This window comes from Eretmochelys imbricata, chromosome 3 (assembly GCF_965152235.1).
Source record: "Eretmochelys imbricata isolate rEreImb1 chromosome 3, rEreImb1.hap1, whole genome shotgun sequence".
NCBI lineage: Eukaryota > Metazoa > Chordata > Testudines > Cheloniidae > Eretmochelys > Eretmochelys imbricata.
In genome coordinates this window covers 4,853,667-4,874,127 of record NC_135574.1, presented here as the reverse complement: position 1 = coordinate 4,874,127, position 20,461 = coordinate 4,853,667, and the positions used below count along the sequence as shown (strand labels likewise).

The window sequence follows — 20,461 nt, the reverse complement described above, 5'->3', positions numbered from 1 at the left end:
ATGCTGGCCAAGGAGGAAGAGAGAACGACTACTTCACACTGCAGAAATGAGAATGCTCTGGGGGACAATGGGTAAGACCAGAACTGAGAGGCTAATCAGTAAGATGGAATGATGCAGGTACATCCCATCAGGAAAAAGCTGAAGGAGTGTTGACTGAGGTAGCTGGGTTGTGTGAGACGACAACACATTGAGAGAGTACAATATCTACTATTCACAGGACAAAGACCATGAGGAAGACCCAGAAAAGGGTGGTTTGAGATGCTGGAGGAGGACATGAAGAAGTTTCGTGTCAGGTTGGAAGATACACTTGACAGGAATGCTTGGAAACCAAGAACAAGAGTCACTGACCCTGACTAAAATGGGACAGGAAAGCGAAGAAGAAGTTTGTTCTCTGGCCTCTTGAGATGTTTTTTCCAGGCAGATAGAACTCTTCTTGCCTCTCACTGGGGACTAGTTACAGGGACCATCTCAGTTTCATTAGCACCAGTAAAGTATGAAGCAAAATATGTAAATTGGTGTTCTTGGACAACATGGGTTTGACGGTGCCGTAGATACGGCCGGTGCTCCCTTCCAGCCATCCAGAAGACTGCGTGAGGGGAATCCAAGCCTCTGGATCCCTGGGAGTTTTAAACTTCCCTGGGTCTCAGTGGGGTGCAGCACTGGTTCCTCCCTTGGCCTCTCTGGAACATTTCCTGGACATCAACTCCCAGTCTGCTACCCCTTCACGGAAATGGAGCTCCTCACACCTCCTGTGTTGGGCCCCCAGGCCACAAACTGATCCTCCCTAAGACACCCCAGTTACTTAAACACACCCTCTCCAAGAACTCCACCTCAAAGGTGTGAAGCTTCTGGTTTACAGTGTAACTCTCTGCAGAGGCAGGCAGTAGCTGTGAAGCATTCAACACCAAAGAGAGACTTTTTCAGATAAAGCACAGGAGAATACCGAGCACACACAACACTAAACCCTACCTGCATTTCCCTGCCTCCGTTTCCTCACCGCTCCAAGGCATTCTTTGGGCTGAGGTCAGGGTCCCTTGGGTTATCCATAGTCCTGCTTCAGTGCACGGCTTGTGGGCTGCAACATGGAGCCTTCTTCCCCCTGGGTCAGCTTGTTTCCTTTTCCCTTGCCAGTTTAACCTCTTCCCTTGGCAGTCCCTGGGGCCATCTGGGCTCAGGAAAGGCACCCTGTCATAAATATAAAGGGAAGGGTAAACCCCTTTAAAATCCCTCCTGGCCAGAGGAAAAATCCTCTCACCTGTAAAGGGTTAAGAAGCTAAAGGTAACCTCGCTGGCACCTGACCAAAATGACCAATGGGGAGACAAGATACTTTCAAAAGCTGGGAGGAGGGAGAGAAACAAAGGGTCTGTGTCTGTCGGTATGCTGCTCTTGCCAGGGATAGAACAGGAATGGAGTCTTAGAACTTTTAGTAAGTAATCTAGCTAGGTATGCGTTAGATTATGATTTCTTTAAATGGCTGAGAAAAGAATTGTGCTGAATAGAATGACTATTTCTGTCTGTGTGTCTTTTTTGTAACTTAAGGTTTTGCCTAGAGAGATTCTCTATGTTTTGAATCTAATTACCCTGTAAGGTATCTACCATCCTGATTTTACAGGGGTGATTCCTTTACCTCTATTTACTTCTATTAAAAGTCTTCTTGTAAGAAAACTGAATGCTTTTTCATTGTTCTCAGATCCAAGGGGTTGGGTCTGTGGTCACCTATGCAAATTGGTGAGGATTTTTACCAAACCTTTCCCAGGAAGCGGGGTGCAAGGGTTGGGAGGATTTTGGGGGGAAAGACGTGTCCAAACTATATTTCCCAGTAAACCCAGTTAGAGTTTGGTGGTGGCAGTGGATATTCCAAGGACAAAGGATAAAATTAATTTGTACTTTGGGGAAGTTTTAACCTAAGCTGGTAAAAGTAAGCTTAGGAGGTTTTCATGCAGGTCCCCACATCTGTACCCTAGAGTTCAGAGTGGGGGAGGAACCTTGACACACCCTCTGCCTGTTGCAGCCCCTGCATGCCAAGTTGCTTCTTTCTCCTTTTGAGGTAGAAACAAAACAGCCAAAGACCCCATAGATCCGCTCATCCCTCTTTATCACTTTTAGCACCTTCTGTCAGGCAATACCCTTGCCAGCTTCTTCAGGTGAACACAAACCCCTGTCAGGTGACTTTGTTGCCCAGGCAACCTCTACCTTGACATATCAGTTCCCTTGGGTGAGCTAGTCCACTGTCTAGGGCAATTACATTTCAATATCTTCTGTTAAAGACCATCCGTTATCAGCCCTGTGTCACTGTGCATTGGAATTTCAGCCCAATACAAAGGCAATAGCATAACAGGGAGGACAGCTAGCTCTTAACTTTCAAAATGGAGTCTGCAGCCTGGCACAGGACCTGCAACATCCACCGGTGTCAAACAGAAGTCATACGTTTGTACAGACAGATTCCCAAATTGTCACAGGTGGGCATTGGCCCAGGTGCTAGGGGACGGATGTCAACAACTCAGAAGCCACCCATGAACTCAGTCCAATTATTGACAATCTCAGCAGAGAGGCTGAGGACTTGAACCAGTCATGGCTCCCTTGCCTGTTAACTGGAAACTCACCTGGAAATTGGGGTGCGGGGTGGTGATTCTCAGTGTTTCTGGGGATGGGGGATTGGACTGAGGCATATCTCTGGGACAGAGGATAGATACTTGCTGAGGGTCATTGTGAGAGTGATGACCAGGTAGGGGATGGGGTGGGTCTCTGTTTGGGCCTGGCTGGAAGGTTTGGTGACTGGGGGTTGTCATTACCATGGTAATGCTGTCCAGGCTGCTAAGCTGTTACAGCTGCTCAGTGCTTCTGTTCTTAGAGCTCCAGCATTATCAGCACTAGAAAATAGTGCAGCCTGCTAATTCAGCAGCCCTCGATGTTACTCATAAAGAAAGACCAGAGGCACAGTTCAGTGACAAAGGCACTTGGCCAGGTTTATTGCCTTCCAGGCACAGTGCCCCCTGGCAAGAAGCGGCTCAGCCAGCAGGTGGAATTTCTGCTGTCCTGTCAGCCATGCAAAGGGTTAAGGCAAGGTACCCCAACATTAATAAACTGAGACAAACAACTTACAGATGGCCTTATGTGTTTCATGACACCTGCTTGTTACCTCCTTGCTCCTGATGTCTCTGGCGAAACATCCTTATTCATCACTTCTGTCAAATCCTCTTATCTTGTGCTAGATTGGGGGTGTACTTGTGCTAGCCTTCTGGAATGTGTTTACATACATACCCAATGACTGGTGCTTCTTAGAAGTGCCTGTGTTTTACCAATGCTAGCAGGATCCTTGCCCAGTTCATGTACCAGACAGTGAACTTGTAAGCATCTGCTTTAATACATGGCCTGACTTTGGTTCACAGCCTCTGGCTCAGGTCTCATGACCCCGTGCTCCATGCTATGTGTGTGTCTGTCTGTCTGTCTGTCTCTTTCTCTCTCTCTCTCTCTACTACTAGGATCAGTCTGAGATCCTTGTGGATGGGTGGAGGCAGAGCAGTCCCTTGGATATGGCAAATCGAGGTGACTGCCCCAGGCCCCGCGCTTTTGATAAAATCATGAGTAGGTGGGCAGGGAAGTGAGGCAGGAGGGCAAGTGGGGTGAGGAGGCGAATGGGGAGGAGAGCGGCAGGCGGGCTGGGGGGCAAGGAGGAGCCCTCTACCAGAACCTTCCCCTCCCCCCAGCGCCTCCTGCCCACTGTCAGGCCCCGCCGATCAGCGCCTCCCCCTCCCTCGCACACCTACTGCCTGCCGCATATCAAATGTTTCGCAGCATCAGGAGGCACTGGGGGGAGGAGTGAGGGCGCAGCGCGCTCTGGGGAGGGAGCGGAACTGGGCAGGGAAGAGGCAGGGCGGGGTGGAGGAGGGAAAAGGGGTGGTGCCTTGGGGAAAGGGGTGGAGTGGGGGTGGGGCCTGGACAGAGCCTGGGGGAGCACCCCCTGGGCAAATTAGAAACTCGGCGCCTATGTCCCAGGCCCCACATCTCCCTAGGGATGGCCCTGGGTAGAGGAGTTCCAGAAGGATTAAAGAGGCACGGGAGAAGGAACCAGGGCACTTCGCTGAGGCAGAGGAGTGGGATGGGGAAGAGTCTTGGAACAGGAATTGGGATCTGGCACAAATCAATTCCTGCTCAGAGTTTCACTGGCATCTCTGCAGTGCCCTGAGGCGGTGAGGCCCCTCCCACTCTGGGCTGGGGCACGTGTGAACATGGCGGCGTCATTTGCATTGAGGAATATGAGGGAGTGTCATTCTCCGGGGCATCCAGGCTGGCTCCTTTCTCCAGCACTAAAGTCACTGTCACTAGAAGAATCAGCTAGATGTCCCCTCCGGTGGTGCCGTCACTGCCATTGGCTGCCATTCTTTTCTTCACCTAAACCCAGCACCTGCCACCCTCCCTGCCCAAATCCTGCCCACTCTTGTCTAGAGCTCTGACTGCTCCCATCTTTCCAACAGAGGCGGCTAAGATCCACGGGCCGCAATCCTGCCAGAGGATGCAAAATACCCTCAAGGAGAGCATTGAGAAAAAGGCGGAGGGTGGAATGTTTGAGACGGCAAAGGAGAAGATGAAGATGCAGCTCCAGGAACTGAAGGTGAGGGATGCTCCCCCCTGCTCTGTGGGGCTGTATTTATGGGTTTGGGTGGTGCTGTCTGGCCACAGTACAGTGTCCACAGAGGGAGCGGCCCAGAGCAAGCTACCCAGCCAGAATGTAGGCCAAAGATATTGGAGCAAACCCCCTGCTTCATGGGATGTTCAGTTTCCACCAAGAGTAGACACAATGTGACCTTGATATTCAAGGCGTCCTTTAAGGGTCTGAACTTGCAAACACGCATGTGACTAATGAATAGGACCATTGACTCCAGTGGAACCACAAGTGGGCTTTAAAGTAAGTGTGAGCATAGTTTGCAGAATCATTGATATTTATTATTTGTGTTACCATAGCGCTAAGGAGCACTGGTCATGGCCAGACCCTACCGTTTTGGGCGCTGTATAAACATAGAACAAAAGGACAGACTCTGCCCCAGAGAGCTTACTATCCAAGTATAAGACAAGAGACAACAGGTGATCAGAGTGTAACTGATCTCTCCACAGTGAACTGCAGGGAACTCGAAGGTGTAGCAAGAAAGAGTAGTGATCGCACCATTTCCCTGAGAGTCGGTGTATGCTCCAGGAACTCGTACCTTCTTTGTATAGAACAACAAGCGGGTCACCTGGCTCAGTGTAACGAGCAACACTTTCCGCAAGCCCGTTAAAGCTATGTGCCCATGGTAACTGTGAGCACATCTGTTTGTAGGTGAATCCAAGTATTTGCAGGACACTGGAAGATGCAAACAAGCATTTTGATGCTGCTCTCTATTTTTACGCATGCAAACTGATGGGGCTCCCAGTGAGTGTGAAGGCTTGTTGAACCGGCCCTGTGGATAGTACTGAGCATAGCTACTGCCTAGTTATTACAAAAAGCAACTGTGAGATGCGAACCGTTCTGGTGACATTGTAAATGCTGTCCCCTGATATAGACAAGGTGGATGAGGTAATATGTTCTGTTGGACCAGCTTCTGTTGGTGAGAAAGACAAGCTTTCAAGCTTCACAGAGCTCTTCTTCAGGTCTAGAAAAGGTAACTAGTGTGTCACAAATAAATACGAGGTGATACTGATGGTTAAGCGTAAAGGTTTAACATGCAGCACCACTTTACATGCAGTGGGCAGGTAACACCTCTGCAGTCATAGGACAGAGGAGGGTTAGTAGGTTACAGATTGTTGCAATAAGCCACAAATCCAGTGTCTCTGTTGATCCTTGATTTTTGGTGTCTAACAGAGTTATGTATTTAAGGTCCCAGGCTTGTCTTTTGAGAGTGTTGTGCAGGTTGCCTTTGAGGACGAGGCCTGAGAGATTAGCTATAGAGTGATCGCTCTGTGTAAAGTGTTCCCCCACTGGTGGCAGGGTGGTTTTGTCTCTTTTCATTTTTCTGTGTGAGTTCATTGAAGGGTGTGGTGATTATCTGGTTTCACCCACATGGTGGTTGTTGGGGCATTTGATGCAGTGGATGAGGTACACCATACGCTGGGATAGGCATATGTAGGACCCCTGGATCTTGAAAAGTGTGTTGTGGAGAGGGGGTGGGGGGATTGACCATCGTAGCACTGGAGATATGTCTGCAGGTTTTTCAACTGTTATGGCAGGATCTGGTGTTGCTTTGAATTGGTCAATGGGGACTTTGCTTCTGATTATTATGAGACTAGCAAGTTTTGGGGGTTGTTTGGAACCCAGCAGAAGGGGTTTAAGGAAAAAATTCTTTCAAGATGTGGTCCTTATAAAATAAGGGCTGTAATTGTTTGACTCCTGTGGGTTGATTGTATTAGCCACTCCATTATCTTGCCGAGGATCAATGTCAGACTGACAGACCTATAATTACCCAGGTCATCCTGTTTAATCTTTTTAAATATTGGCACAACATTAGCTTTCTTCCAGTCTTCTGGAACTTCCCCGGTGTTCCAAGACTTTATTGAAAATCGGCAGCAATTGTTCAGTGAGTTCGTCAGCCAGCTCTTTTTGTACTTTTGAATGCAAGTTATCTGGATCTGCTGATTTATAAATGTCTAATTTTAGAAGCTGCTGTTTAATATCGTCCCAAGATACTATTGGAATGGAAAGAGTGTTATCATCATTGTATGATATGAGTGTGACACTCTTTACCTCGAAGTAGCACCCTGGAACCCCCATATTCATCACTGTCATGTGATTGATATGTTTTGTACAAGGCTGCCTTGTGAGGTATCATTTAAATGTCTTCATCTTTTGAACATTAATATCCTGTTGACTCACATGTGCTATCGTTGTATGCGAAGGTATGAAGTGTTGCTGGATGTGTTACTGAACTATGTTGTGAGGTTGGGAGATGCCCACAGCTGGCCTTTCAGTGGCAACAAAGTGTTAGAAGAAAAGGAGCAGGTTGACCCAGAGGCGGATTTGAGTACGGGCTTCTTTATTGCGATACTTGTTCCCCTCGACCCAATCGTCGAGTAAGCACTGAGTTAATCACTTCACACTCTTTTATCTAAGTTGATTTGTAAATACCCACATTTACTACAACACCCCAAAACCCTTATTGAGTAATATAAATGCCCATACAATGAATATTAATAGCTATAAGCTGAATATGATTATACATGCACCTGTTTACTGTTTACAGCATTAAGCATATCATACAGACATTTTTCCTTGAAGATACATTTTTTTGCAGTAACTGTAGCCACAAGTTCTTCTTCGAGTGATTGCTCATGTGCATTCCAATATGTGTTTGTGCGCGCTGCGTGCATGATCGCCAGAAAGCTTTTCCCCTAGCGGTACCCGTCAGGTCGGCTGTGGAGACCCCTGGAGTGGCGCCTTCATGGCTGTGTATATATGACCCTGCCAACCTGCCGCCTGCTCAGTTCCTTCTTACCGCCTGCGATGGTCTTTGGAACAGCTCAGTCACTTGCATCTGCAAGTGCCTTACCAAGTGGTTCCCTTGTTTTGTGTAAATAGTCGTTAGTCAGTTAGTTATTAATAGTTGTAGATAAGTTTAGCTTACTTTGGGGGGCTCTCCCCCCATTCTTCTCTCCCCAGTGACCATGTCTTGGTCGCAGGAGTTTAAGGCGTGCAAGAGGTGTGCGAGGCCTATGCCCACAAGTGATCCGCATGCCGCCTGTCTCAAGTGCCTCGGGGAGGGCCATCAGAAAGATAAGGGCCCAATTTGCAGGAGCTTCAGACCCAGGACTAAGAGAGAGCAGGACTATCATTTTAAGCTCCTCCTAATGGAGTCAGCCCTTCGGCCTCAGCCAGAACCGGCACTGGCATCCTCAGTGTGCAGCGCACCTGCCTCAGTGTGGGATGTCCCGGCACCGAGGAAGGACTCTGCCAGGGAGCACCGGCACCGCTCCCCAGCCCTCAAGGCCAGTGCCTCCAGGCGGCACCATTCCCAATCCCCGGTGCCGCATAAGAAAAAGAGGCCAGACAGTGGATGTTCCTTCATCAAGAAGCCATGGGGGGATTCTAGTGGGGTGTGTCCTCTGGCGGGACACCCTCGGTCTGGTCCTCAAGAACCGGCACCATTGATTCCGGCCCTAGTGGCGGAGCTGTTGAGTCCGGCGAGAATGGACTCCCCCACCAGGGACGACTTGGAGGATGAGCTTGATCTCCCCTCCACTCTAGACACCTATGAGGCGGCCCGAGAGCTCATCGCCATGACTGCGCAGTACCCGGCGCCGCAGGTGCGGGGCCCGGCTTTGCCAACTCAGGCAGGGCCGGTAGCATCAGCAACGGCACCGACTGCGGCGTCGAGCCTGGCACCACGGGCAGCTCCAACATCCATCGCGGCACCTCTGGTGACACCGCCGTTAATTCGTCGTCGGGGGACGCCCACCATGCTGCGGTGCCAATCGCTGTCCCCTGATACCGCTCGCCGGCACCGTCTGGCTCTGCGCCCCTGTGGTCAGGCACAGACTACTCGTCAGGGTCAGAAGCCGAGTCTTCTGTCCTCCGACACAGCCACCACCGCTCCTGGTCCAGGCACCAATCCCGGCACCGTAGGCCAGCAGAGCAACCGGCCCCTGGCTGCCCCAGTGGCAGGGCCCAGTACAATGGCCCTTTTGGACCCCTTGGGCCTACCACCAGGCTCAGGGTCAAGGATCCAGGCCGGTATCAGTAGCATCGGCACCCCGTGCCCCCCCATCAGTGACGTCACCGGCATGCTACACCCCTAGGGCCCCTGAGGACACCGTACGAGACAGGGCTGCTGAGCAGCCACAGGCAAGCGCAGCCCCTCCTGCACCCATGTCAGTGACACGTGAGCCACATGTGGTCGCGGGGAGCTCCGAGGTACCTGACCCAACCTCCAGAGAACCGGAAGGGCAGGAAGATCCTGTCCCAGGAACCTCTTCCTCCTCTTTGCCGGATGAGGCGGTGGCAGACACCTCCACCACTCTCCCACCAAAGGACACCAAAGGCCACCAGGAGGGTGGCCATAACCTTAACCTCCAGACAGAGGAGGTTACGGAGGACTCAGATCTGATGGTGGACATCCTCACTCCTGAAGGTCCTTCTAGAGTGGCTCTGCTCCTCATAAGGACAATTCAGAACACCACAAAGGTGCTCTGGCAGACCCCAGCCTCTATACCACCAATGGCTAAAGGGGTTGAGAGACGCTATTTTGTGCCACAAAAGGGCTATAAGCACCTTTTTACCCACCCCCAGCTGGGGACTCTGGTGGTTGATGTGGCAAACCACAAAGAGTGCCAGGGACAGCCAGGTCCCCCACCTAAGTCACAGGAAGCCAAGAAGCTGGATCTCTTCATCCGTAAAGTCTATTTGACTGGGAGGCTCCAGCTTCAAGTAGCGAACCAGCAGGCAGTGCTGAGTTACTTCGCCTTTAATTCCTAGAGCTTGTTAGCTAAGTTCCAGGAGTTAATCCTGGCCAGCTCTTGCAAGGAGTTTGGCGCACTCCTTGAGGAGGGTGGAGTAGTCTCTAGGACCGCCCTCCAGGCAGCCCTGGATGCGGCAGACTCTGCAGCTCGTACCATGGCCACCGCCATCGCTATGAGGCACATTGCCTGGCTCCAGGTTTTAGGGATTCCATCTGAGGTCCAGAACACAATACAGGACCTCCCCTTTGACTGTGAGGGCCTGTTTGCCCAAAATACGGACACGTGCCTGCATAGCCTGAAGAACTCGCGGGCGACTCGGAAGTCTCTGGGGCTACACACCCCTGCGCCTCAGAGAAAGCCCTTTAGGCCTCAGCCCCTGTCCTGCTTCTACCCTGGGCCCCCTAGGCGAGATCCACAAAGGAGAAGGGGCAGGAATAATAGGAGGCGCCCTCCGCAATCCTCCTCAGGCCAAGGCCAGGGTTCGACCAAACAGCCCCCTGGGCCCAAGCCAAACTTTGAAGATGCGCCCAAGGACAGTGAACCAGATGCCATCTTGGATCCTTCCCCCCACCCCCTTTGTGAACTGACTCTCCCGCTTCTACAGTGCTTGGTCTCAGATCACGTCAGACCTCTGTGTCCTCAGCACGGTAGGGGTGGGATATTCTATCCAATTCTGTTCCCTCTTGCCCTTCCACCCCCTTCCCCATCCCTCTTCAGGGACCCCTCTCACGAGCAACTCCTTTTGCAGGATGTGCATTCCCTCCTAGCTCTAGGGGCAATAGAGGAGATTCTTCAGGAGTTATGGGGCAATAGGTTCTAGTCCCTCTATTTCCTCATCTCCAGGGCCAAGGGCGGGCTTTGGCCTATCCTGGATCTACAAGACCTCAACACATTCATAAAGAAAGTGAAGTTTCGCATGGTCTCTCTGGCTGCTATCATTCCCTCCCTGGATCCAGGAGACTGGTACGCCGCCCTCGACTTGAAGGACACACATTTCCATATTTCCATTATCCCAGCCCACAGGCGCTTCCTCAGATTTGTAGTCAGTGGCCAGCACTACCAGTTCAGGGTGCTCCCTTTTGGCCTCTCAAGGCCCCCCGGGTGTTCACCAAGTGTATGGCTGTCGTGGCAGCCTTCCTCCGCGAGCACCAGGTGCAGGTATTCCCATATCTGGATGACTGGCTCATCAAGGCCGATTCCCAGGAATGGGTGACAGAACATGTGTCCCTTACCAGTGGAATATTTTGCAGGCTGGGACTTACGTTGAACGAGCCCAAGTCCACACTGACCCCCACACAAAGAATAGAGTTCATAGGAGCTCTCTTGAACTCCACGCAAGTGAGGACATTTCTTCCGGAACTGCGTTTCAAAGCACTCACGGACATTATCGACACCCTGCACCGCTTTCCCACAACTATGGCCAGAAATTGCATGAGGCTATTGGGGCACATGGCAGCCTGTACATACGTAGTATAGCACACCAGGCTGTGCCTTCAGCCCCTCCAGGCATGGTTAGCGCAAGTGCCCAGACCGTGCAGGGGCCCACCGGACTCAATAGTGACCCTCCCGCCTCGGATTCTCAACTCTCTCCACTGGTGGCTACAACCACAGCTGGTTTGTGCGGGAGTACCCTTTGCCAAACCCCAACCTACGCTCTCCCTGGCCTCGGCACTCAGTTGGGGAGCACATCTGGGCAATATCAGAACCCAGGGCCTCTGGTCCCATACAGAGCTATCGCTGCACATCAACGGAAAGGAGCTGAGGGCGGTTCGCCTGGCATGCCAAGCATTCCAGTCTTGCCTCCAGGGCACATTCGTATCAGTGCTCGTGGACAATACTGCAGCGATGTTTTATATAAACAAACAGGGTAGTGCTCGCTTCTCTCCCCTGTGTTGGGAAGCCCTCGCGCGGTGGGACTTTTGCATCGCCCACTCTATACACCTATAGGAGAGCCCCACCTCTGGAAAATCGAGTGAGTGATGTCTGGTCTGAGGGACCATTTGTTTCTCCCTAAGGCTGTATCCCAGTTTCATGTGAACCAAGATCTATATTTTACTGATGTTCTTTCCTAAACCCCATGCCACTATCAGGGAGTGTATATTCCATTCCCTGGACGTTAGACATGCCTTGGCATTTTACATTGAATGCACAAAGCCATTTCGTAAATCACCACAGCTCTTTATTGCCATCGCAGAAAGAATGAGGGGGCTTCCGATCTCATCACAGCGCATTTTGTCACGGATCACATCCTGTATCAGGACTTGCTATGACCTGGCTAAAGTTCCAGCCCCTCTGCTTACGACTCACTCTACCAGAGCACAGACGGCATCCACGGCATTCCTGGTGCAGGTCCCCTATCCAGGATATCTGCAAGGCAGCAACATGGTCTTCCGTCCACACCTTCACTTCACAGTACACCATTACCCAGCAGGCGAGGGATGATGCTGCCTTTGGTAGGGCAGTCCTGCACTCAGCGATCAGGTGAACTCCGACCCCTCCCCCTGGGCAACTGCTTGGAAGTCACCTATTGGAATACACATGAGCAATCACTCGAAGAAGAAAAAATGGTTACTTACCTTTCATAACTGTTGTTCTTCGAGATGCGTTGCTCATGTCCATTCCAAATCCCGCCCGCCTCCCCACTGTTGGAGTATTCTGGCAAGAAAGAACTGAGTGAGCGGCAGGTCAGCAGGGTCCTATATACACTGCCATGAAGGCGCCATTCCAGGGGTCTCCACAGCCGACCCGACAGGTACCGCTAGGGGAAAAGCCTTCTGGTGATCATGCATGCGGCACGCGTACACACCTATTGGAATGGACATGAGCAACACATCTCGAAGAACAACAGTTACGAGAGGTAAGTAACTGTGTTTTCCCCTAATCAGCAGTTCGCAGGGAAGGGAGGAAGGGGCCATGATCCCGAGCTCATTTATGTAGCTGGGAAAGGAAGGGAGGGGGAGATAACACTGCTTTACCCAAAGAGTATCCCTTAGATCCCCACATTCCTTATCCAGATGCAACGCTTATGAATCCTTAACAAGCAAAAGGGAAGGGAGAGGGGTAGCATTTTATTTATCAAGTGCAGAAATGCCCCATGCTTCTACTCCCTAATACCATGCCAGCACACCAGCGGTTTTCCAGGGCTTTACTTAAACCTTACATATCCCAACACAAAGGACCAGCCAGACATGTGCTGATGGCCCATTAAAGGGAATCCACTCTCCGCGAGACTTCTCAGAGAGAACACGTGTGCAATGGGGAACTGCCTGACCAGTGGGGGCTGCCTGTCTCCATGTCACAGCAAGGATCTTTCTAGCAGTGGAAGAAAGTATAAAAGAGGGGCAAACAGAGGCTAAGGACACTATACCTGTCCATCCTGGCTAATAGCCATAGATGGACGTATCCTCCATTAACTTATCTAGTTCTTTTTTGAACCTTGTTATAGTCTTGGTCTTCATAACATCTGCTGGCAAGGAGTTCCACAGGTTGACTGTGCGTTGTGTGAAAAAATACTTCCTTTTGTTTGTTTTTAAACCTGCTGCCTATTAATTTCATTTGGTGACCCCTATTTCTTGGGATATGAGAAGGAGTAAATATCACTTCTTTGTTTACTTTCTCCACACCAGTCATGATTTTATAGACCTCTATCATATTCCCCTTAGTCGTCTTTTTTCCAAGCTGAAAAGTCCCAGTCTTATTAATCTTTCCTCATATGGCAGTCGTTTCATACCCTAATCAGTTTAATCTGCCATTTTGTTGCCCAGTCACTCAGTTTTGTGAGACCCTTTTATAGCTCTTTGCGTCTGCTTGGGACTTAACTATCTTGAGTAGTTTTGTATCATCTGCAAATTTTGCCACCTCACTGTTTACCCCTTTTTCTAGATCATTTATGAATATGTTGAATAGGACTGGTCCCAGTACAGACCCCTGGGGAAACCACTACTTACCTCTCTCCATTCTGAAAACTGACCATTTAGTCCTACCCTTTGTTTCCTATTTTTTAACCAGTTAACAATCCATGAGAGGGCCTTCGCTTTTATCCCATGACAGCTTACTTTGCTTAAGAGCCTTTGGTGAGAGACCTTGTCAAAGGCTTTCTGGAAGTACACTATGTCCACTGGGTCTCCCTTGTCCACATGTTTGTTGACCCCCTCAAAGGATTCTAGTAGATTGGTGAGGCATGATTTCCCTTTACAAAAACCATGTTGACTTTTCCCCAAGAAATTAAGTTGAAAATATATCTGACAATTTTGTTCTTTACTATAGTTTCAACCAGTTTGTCCAGTACTGAAGTCAGACTTACTGGCCTGTATTTTCCGGGATCACCTCTGAAGCCCTTTTTAAAGATTGGAGTCATATTACCTAGGGAGGTGGTAGAATCCCCTTCCTTAGAAGTTTTTACGGTCAGGCTTGATAAAGCCCTGGCTGGGATGATTTAATTGGGGATTGGCCCTGCTTTGAGCAGGGGGTTGGACTAGATGACCTCCTGAGGTCCCTTCCAACCCTGATATTCTATGATTCTATGATTAGCTATCCTCCAGTCATTTGGTACAGAAGCTGATTTAAATGATAGGTTACATACCACAGTTAGTAGTTCTGCAATTTCACATTTGAGTTCCTTCAGAACCCTTGGGTGAATACCATCTGGTCCTGGTGACTTATTTATGTTTGGTTTATCAATTTGTTCCAAAACCTCCTCTAATTGACACCTCAATCTGGGACAGTTCCTCAGATTTGTCACCTAAAAAGAATGGGTCAGGTTTGGGAATCTCCCTCACATTCTCAGCCATGAAGACGAATGAAAAGAATTAATTTAGTTTCTTCACAATGCCCTTATCGTCCTTGAGTGCTCCTTTAGCATCTCCATCATCCAGTGGCCCCACCGGTTGTTTAGCAGGCTTCCTGCTTATGATGTACTTAAAAGCATTTTGCTATTACTTTTTGAGTCTTTGGCTAGTTGCCTAATATTTATTGAACACTATTGTCTTTTCTGAATTATTATTGATAATTTTATCTTTTCCATCTATCAATAGTCCAATACCATACATCCATTCAATAATGGACAATAATGAAGAATGCCATTATTAGGCTTCTTTGTTCCTAATATATTGTAAAAACTTCTTATTTTCCTTAACTCTGCTGACCATAGAATTCTCTTTTTATTCTTTTGCTTCCCTTATCATTTTTCTACAATTCCTAGTTCTGTTTTATATTCATTTTTATAAACTTCCCCTATATATATATATATATATATATATATATATATATATATATATATATATAGTGACAAAGCTCTGTCCTTTCCTCCGTGGGTCCCGTGTTTCCTGGTGGATTTTGCTAGCCTGAGAGGCTCACTGTGACCCTCCACATAACCCTTCTCTCTCTAGAGACAAGGGTCACAGTCTACTGAGCCATTTTCATCATAAGCCAGTTAGGGAGGTGAAGAGCAGTTATCCTTCCTTGCACAGTCTCTGTTGTCTCCCAGTCTCAGTGATTAATCAGGGGGCAAAGGTGGGCGGGGGGAGCCCAGGCCCACCCTCTACTCTGGGTTCCAGCCCAGGGACCCTATTAGTATCAGCTATGGTAGCTGACCTTTTAGGAACATGACATGTACAATTCCCTGGGCTACTTCCCCCACACAGCAGCCCTCGCTTCCTCAAGCTCCACTACACCCTTACCTCAGGGCCTCCTTCCTTGTGCTTGATATGGTAGTACTATGTACTACTCAGTCTCTCCAACAGTGCAACTTCCTCCTGCAGCTCCTGACATACACACCCACCTGACTAACTGGGAGGCTTTTATCTAGTTTCAGGAAGCCCCTGATTGGCTTCAGTTGTCCCAATCAACCTAGCATTCTCCCTGCCTGCTGGAAAGTTCTTAATTGGCCCCAGGTGTCTTAATTGACCTGGAGCAGCTTCCATTTCACTTATCCTGGTACCAGGGATTTGTTTAGCCTGGAGCTAATATATCTATCTCCCACTACTTTTCTATAGCCATCTGGCCTTGCCCAGTCACAATATATAAATTAGATATTGTGACAGGGTCGGGCCAGATGGCTCCAGGAGAGTAATAGAAGGCAGATATATTAGCCCCAGATTAAGTAGGTCCCTTTTCCCTGGGTATGGTAACAGGGACGGTTCCAGAACAATCAGGAACCTTCTGGAGACAATTAAGACAGACAGGCTGATTAGAACACCTGCAGCCAATCAAGAAGCTGCTAGAATCAATTAAGGCAGGCTAATCAGGGCACCTGGGTTTTAAAAAGGAGCTCACTTCAGTTTGTGATGTGCATGTGAGGAGCTGGGAGCAAGAGGCGCGAGGAGCTGAGAGTGAGAACGCGAACTGTTGGAGGACTGAGGAGTATAAGCATTATCAAGCACCAGGAGGAAGGTCCTGTGGTGAGGATAAAGAAGGGGTTGGGAGGAGGCCATGGGGAAGTAGCCCAGGGAGTTGTAGCTGTCGCCCAGCTGTTCCAGGAGGCACTCTAGACAGCTGCATTCCACAGGGCCCTGGGCTGGAACCTGGAGTAGAGGGCGGGCCCGGGTTCCCCCCAAACCTCTTAACTCCTGGTCAGACACAGGAGGAGTTGACCTGGACTGTGGGTTCATGAAAACCGCCAAACTGAGGGCCGTTGTGAAGCTCCAAGGCAAGCAAATCTGCCAATAAGCGCAAGACCCACCAAGATAGAGGAGGAACTTTGTCACAATATTCATAGACATATTGAGTTTCATGCAGTTTACTGTGTTTGGCTTCCTCAGATGAAACCTTAATAGATGGTTCTATTCTGAAAAGTGACCGTAAAAATGGCATTGTGAGCATCATTTGTACTGTCACTCCACAAGAAATGTTCTCTGTTTACAAGCCACCTGCCAGTTCTGTAAATTCCCCTTGGGATCTGAGGGTCAAGCTGGGCTCTTTCCTTCCTGCCTGTCATAACCAGCAATAAAAGTTCTGCAGGGCAAACAAGGTTCATGGTTACACCTGTGCAGCCCCAGAGCCTTCACATGATGCCCTAGGTGGTACCTGCATGACTGGTTGGTGGCATTGCACAGGAGTGGTTGATTGTGATTAGAACTTCACAGACTATTCAGCTGATGCTGCACCAGATGGTGCAGACTTCGGCTCCTTCTCCCCTAGATGAGCTGACGGCCAGGACTAAGTTGCTTTGAGGTCACTTCCATGCTCACGTGCTGTGCAATGTGTTTGCTGCAGGACTCTATCGTGACAAAGCTGCAGACAGACATTTCCACCATGCTCAAACTCGGCTTGTCTCACCGGGAAAAACTCACCGAGAAGCTGTCAGGTAAAACTCTGCTCTCTCTTCCTGGGCATGGCTGGAGTCAGAACCCTCTCTGCCCCAGTGGTATGAAATGCTACACCAGCCTGCCACACGTTCGCCCATGTGCAGGCTGCCCTACAGGGGGCAGCTGCTGAACCAGGCCCTGACATGACATTTGAGTGCGAACTTGCCTGTGTGTATGGGGAGAAGTCCACTACCTTAGTATGTGGAGCTGCACTGTGTGGGGAAGCAGGAACGTCCCCCCAGCAAGGGCTGGATGGCTCAGTGGGGCTGAGGGAATGAGCTTTGAAACACCGTTACTCCACCCTCCCTCCTTAAAAAGGGGTCTAATGCAGAAGATCCCTGTGGGGGCAGGAGCTGCATTTTATGCAGATTCAGTGACCCCAGCCAAGGGTGTCAGAGCCTTCCCAAGTCGGGGGAGAAGGGTTTGGGGGGGCCCTGCCCCTCCCCCTCCCCTTTCCCCCAAAGCCCCGTCCCCCACAACCCCTCATCTTCCCTCAGAGATCCTGCCTCCGGCCAAGCTGGAAGATGGAGCAAGGTCTGGGTGCCAAAAGCAGTCCCCTGCCTGTGTCTCCATCCCCTGAGTCCCCCACCCAGAGCAAGTGGAGAATCCATGGCTCCACACAGCTGCCCATGGTACAAGTCTTACCATGGCCAGGCTGCAGCTCCGAGCCCTCCTGCCACTGGCTGGAGCCGGGTCAAGGACAGAGCTGTGCGGGCAGCTGTGTGGAGCCATCGCGGACACTCCACCTCCACCTGCCCTGCGCTGGGCGGGGAGCCCAGGGGACGGGAACACAGACCGGGGGCTGTTCTCAGCCCACACCCCAGGCTGGTCAAGGGTCCGCCGTGGGTCCCACAACTGCCCGGGCTCCCCGACTGGGCTCCAAGTTAGCCTGACCATGGGATGGGGCCTTGGAGGGAAGAGGAGGCTGTCAAGCCTGAATTCCCACTCTGGCTCTTACAGTGCAGAAGGTGGAGGCCTGCAAGGATTTTAAAAAATAATACTTTCCACTCCAGGCTTGTATTACACTCCAAAAGTTATAGCTTTTCTCTGAGCTTGGCTTGGTAAATGCTGCCACCATTCAAATACAAAAAAAAACCCATTGAACCCAGGAAGGAGCACTTGGGAATTCCTCCCTGTGGGGTACCCTCAAGCCCTTTCACACACACATCCCTCTGGGGAAGAGCTGAGAAAGAAAACAAAGGAAATTAGCTGTTGCCACCAGCTAATCAAACAGCATAGACACAAACCTGTTAGGACACCAAAAATCCAATCCTGTTCTTAAAAAAGGTAAATTTTATTAAAAACAAAAAGGAAAAAAATACATCTGGAACTTAGGGGCTTTTGCTAGATTTTAAAAGAGCAATTGCAAAAACTAGGCACCCAAACTAGCTTTCTTGGGGGTTCAGCTTAAAGGTTACAAGCAAACAAAAGCATCAGGGGTTAGCACAGAGCAGATCCACAAGCCAAAATAAGAAATAACCCTGATTGTGTCTAACTAAACATGCCCTATCCAAATAATTTCTTCTAGGTATGGAAGATGAATTTCCATACCTGCTTCAAGCCTTACACAACATTCCTGCTTATAGCATTGGTGCTTCATGTCTCCTTCTCCAGAGTACAACAGACAAAGGGAACTTTTTTCCCATTTTAAAAGGTTTTAGCCTCCCATTGGCTCTTTTGCTCAGGTGCCCACTCCTTTTCCTTTATCTGGGGAACTTTGTTAACCCTTTACAGGTAAAGTAAGCAGAGAACAGCCACCAAGAGGGATTTTATAGCTAACTGGCTGGCTGGGTGTTCATAAAAGGAAGCTCCCCCCCACCCCTTTTCATTTATTACAGAGGAAAAGGGAGTGGGGTCCACCCTGGTGAAAAGTGCATGGGCCTGGCCTGTCCACTTTCAAGAAGTGAGAGGCCTATGGCCTCCCTGACCCCAAAACCTGCCTCATACAACAGTCATGGAGGGGCTGCAGATGGAGCAGGGAGAGTTGTATGGCAACCTTACACCCTGGCCACCCAACCAGAGACCTCCATGCATACAGCCTCGACACTCAGGGTAATTTCCTTTGATTTGGGTGGCTGGGATAAACAACTTGCCCAAGGGCTCATAGGGATGCTGATAGAGCTGTGAATCAAACTCACATTTCCTGAGTCCTAAGCCAGTGCCTTAACCACAAGGCCATCTGCTGTTGCTGGTTTTATTGATTACTTCTGTGTGGCCTTGTGTAAATTACTGAATTGCTGTTTCCCCATCTGTGAAATGGGAATAATGAGACTTTACCCACCTTTCCAAAGTATTTTTAGCTCTATGGATGAAAAGCCCTAGGTGGGTGCTAAGTATGATTAACTCAAGAGTAAATAGATTAATAAGAGTGGAGGTTGTCTGCAAAGGCGTATGACCCATCTGCAACTGCTATTGGCAAATATCCCCAATGGCTGGCAACGGGAGACTAGATGGGGAGGGCTCTGAGTCATGACAGAGAATTCTTTCCCAAGTGTCTGGCTCACGTGTCTTGCCCACATCCTCAGGGACTAACTGATTGCTGTATTTGGGGTCAGGAAGGAATTTTTCCCCAGGTCAGATTGGCAGAGATCCTGGGCCATTTCACCTTCCTCTGTAGCACAGGTCTCTTGCTGGTTTGAACGAGAGTAAAATGGTGGATTCTCTGTAACTTGAAGTCTTTAAACCATGATCTGAGGACGTCAGTAACTCAGCCAGAGGTGAGGGGTCTATCACAGGAGTGCAGGAGGTCAGACTAGGTGATCATGATGGTCCCTTCTGGCCTTAAAGTCTGAGTCTATGAGGTATTAAGGCCCCGATCCAGCAAAACGCTTAAATACATTAAATGTATTGTTTTCCTTCGTTTGTGTGGGGGATTAGAACGCTTTCCTCACTACATAATAAAGGGAAATGGACAATTCTTGTTCAAAACAAAGAAAATGAACCATGTTTTAATCTGCTGTTCTTTTTTGCAGACTTACAGGATGAATACCAAGAAATTGAATGGACTCACAAAATGCTGCAAAGAATGTGACGTTCTTAAAAAGAGACATCAGAAATTCTCTATCATAAAATCTGTGTTTTAATGAGCTTGTTAGAGACTTTTTTCTGTAATTGTGTGTGGTGTTAATTGAGCTATTTCAGTGAATGATTTTCTCTTGTTTAATAGTTTGTAAATCTGAAATTTAAAACATATTTTATGTAATTAATTAGAGCATGAAATATAGGTTAAATGTCCCATCATGGAATGCTGAGAGAGTAAAGATACACTCTCATTTCATGAATTTGCAATGCATTGTAATAGTAGCTTGTAGGGGATAACCATGTTTTTATACTCATCTTAGTCAAAATACTTTATTCATAGATTTTAATTCCAAAATACAGCATGTGCAAAAAGCGCAGCTTGCTAATGGTGGAATCAATTGTGTACACGTCAAATGCAAACTTGGATATGTTATAGCAACAGAACTACAACTGCTCAGGAAATTATTATTTTCTGCAATTTTTTAAAATGTTCAGGTTTATGGGGGAAATTATCTGCAAATTGTGTTATTTGCTAAAAAAAAAGTCAGTTTTTTTCCTGTGTTTTCATGAAAACCAAAAATGTTCCATGAAATGGACTTTATTTGCTAAAATTTTTGTTTCATCAAGAACATGTTTTGATGGAAAATTTTCTACCCGCTCTTGTGATGTCCTGTCCCTTGAAATGTGCAGGGAGTTCTGTGCCAAAGCCTCA

At 48.9% G+C, this 20,461-nt stretch overlaps 1 protein-coding gene across 1 annotated transcript in view; it reads left to right on the top strand.

Annotated features, from left to right (window-relative positions):
* The window catches only part of NUGGC (nuclear GTPase, germinal center associated), an 82,188-nt gene extending 62,080 nt beyond the window's left edge, over positions 1–20,108 (top strand). Inside the window, exons 17-19 of the mRNA XM_077812314.1 lie at positions 4,477–4,613; positions 16,637–16,727; positions 19,701–20,108. Of these exons, the coding sequence (XP_077668440.1) occupies positions 4,477–4,613; positions 16,637–16,727; positions 19,701–19,759 (287 nt within the window). The 3' untranslated portion in view covers positions 19,760–20,108. The remainder of the gene's footprint in view (positions 1–4,476; positions 4,614–16,636; positions 16,728–19,700) is intronic.
* Positions 20,109–20,461: the final 353 nt, after the last annotated feature.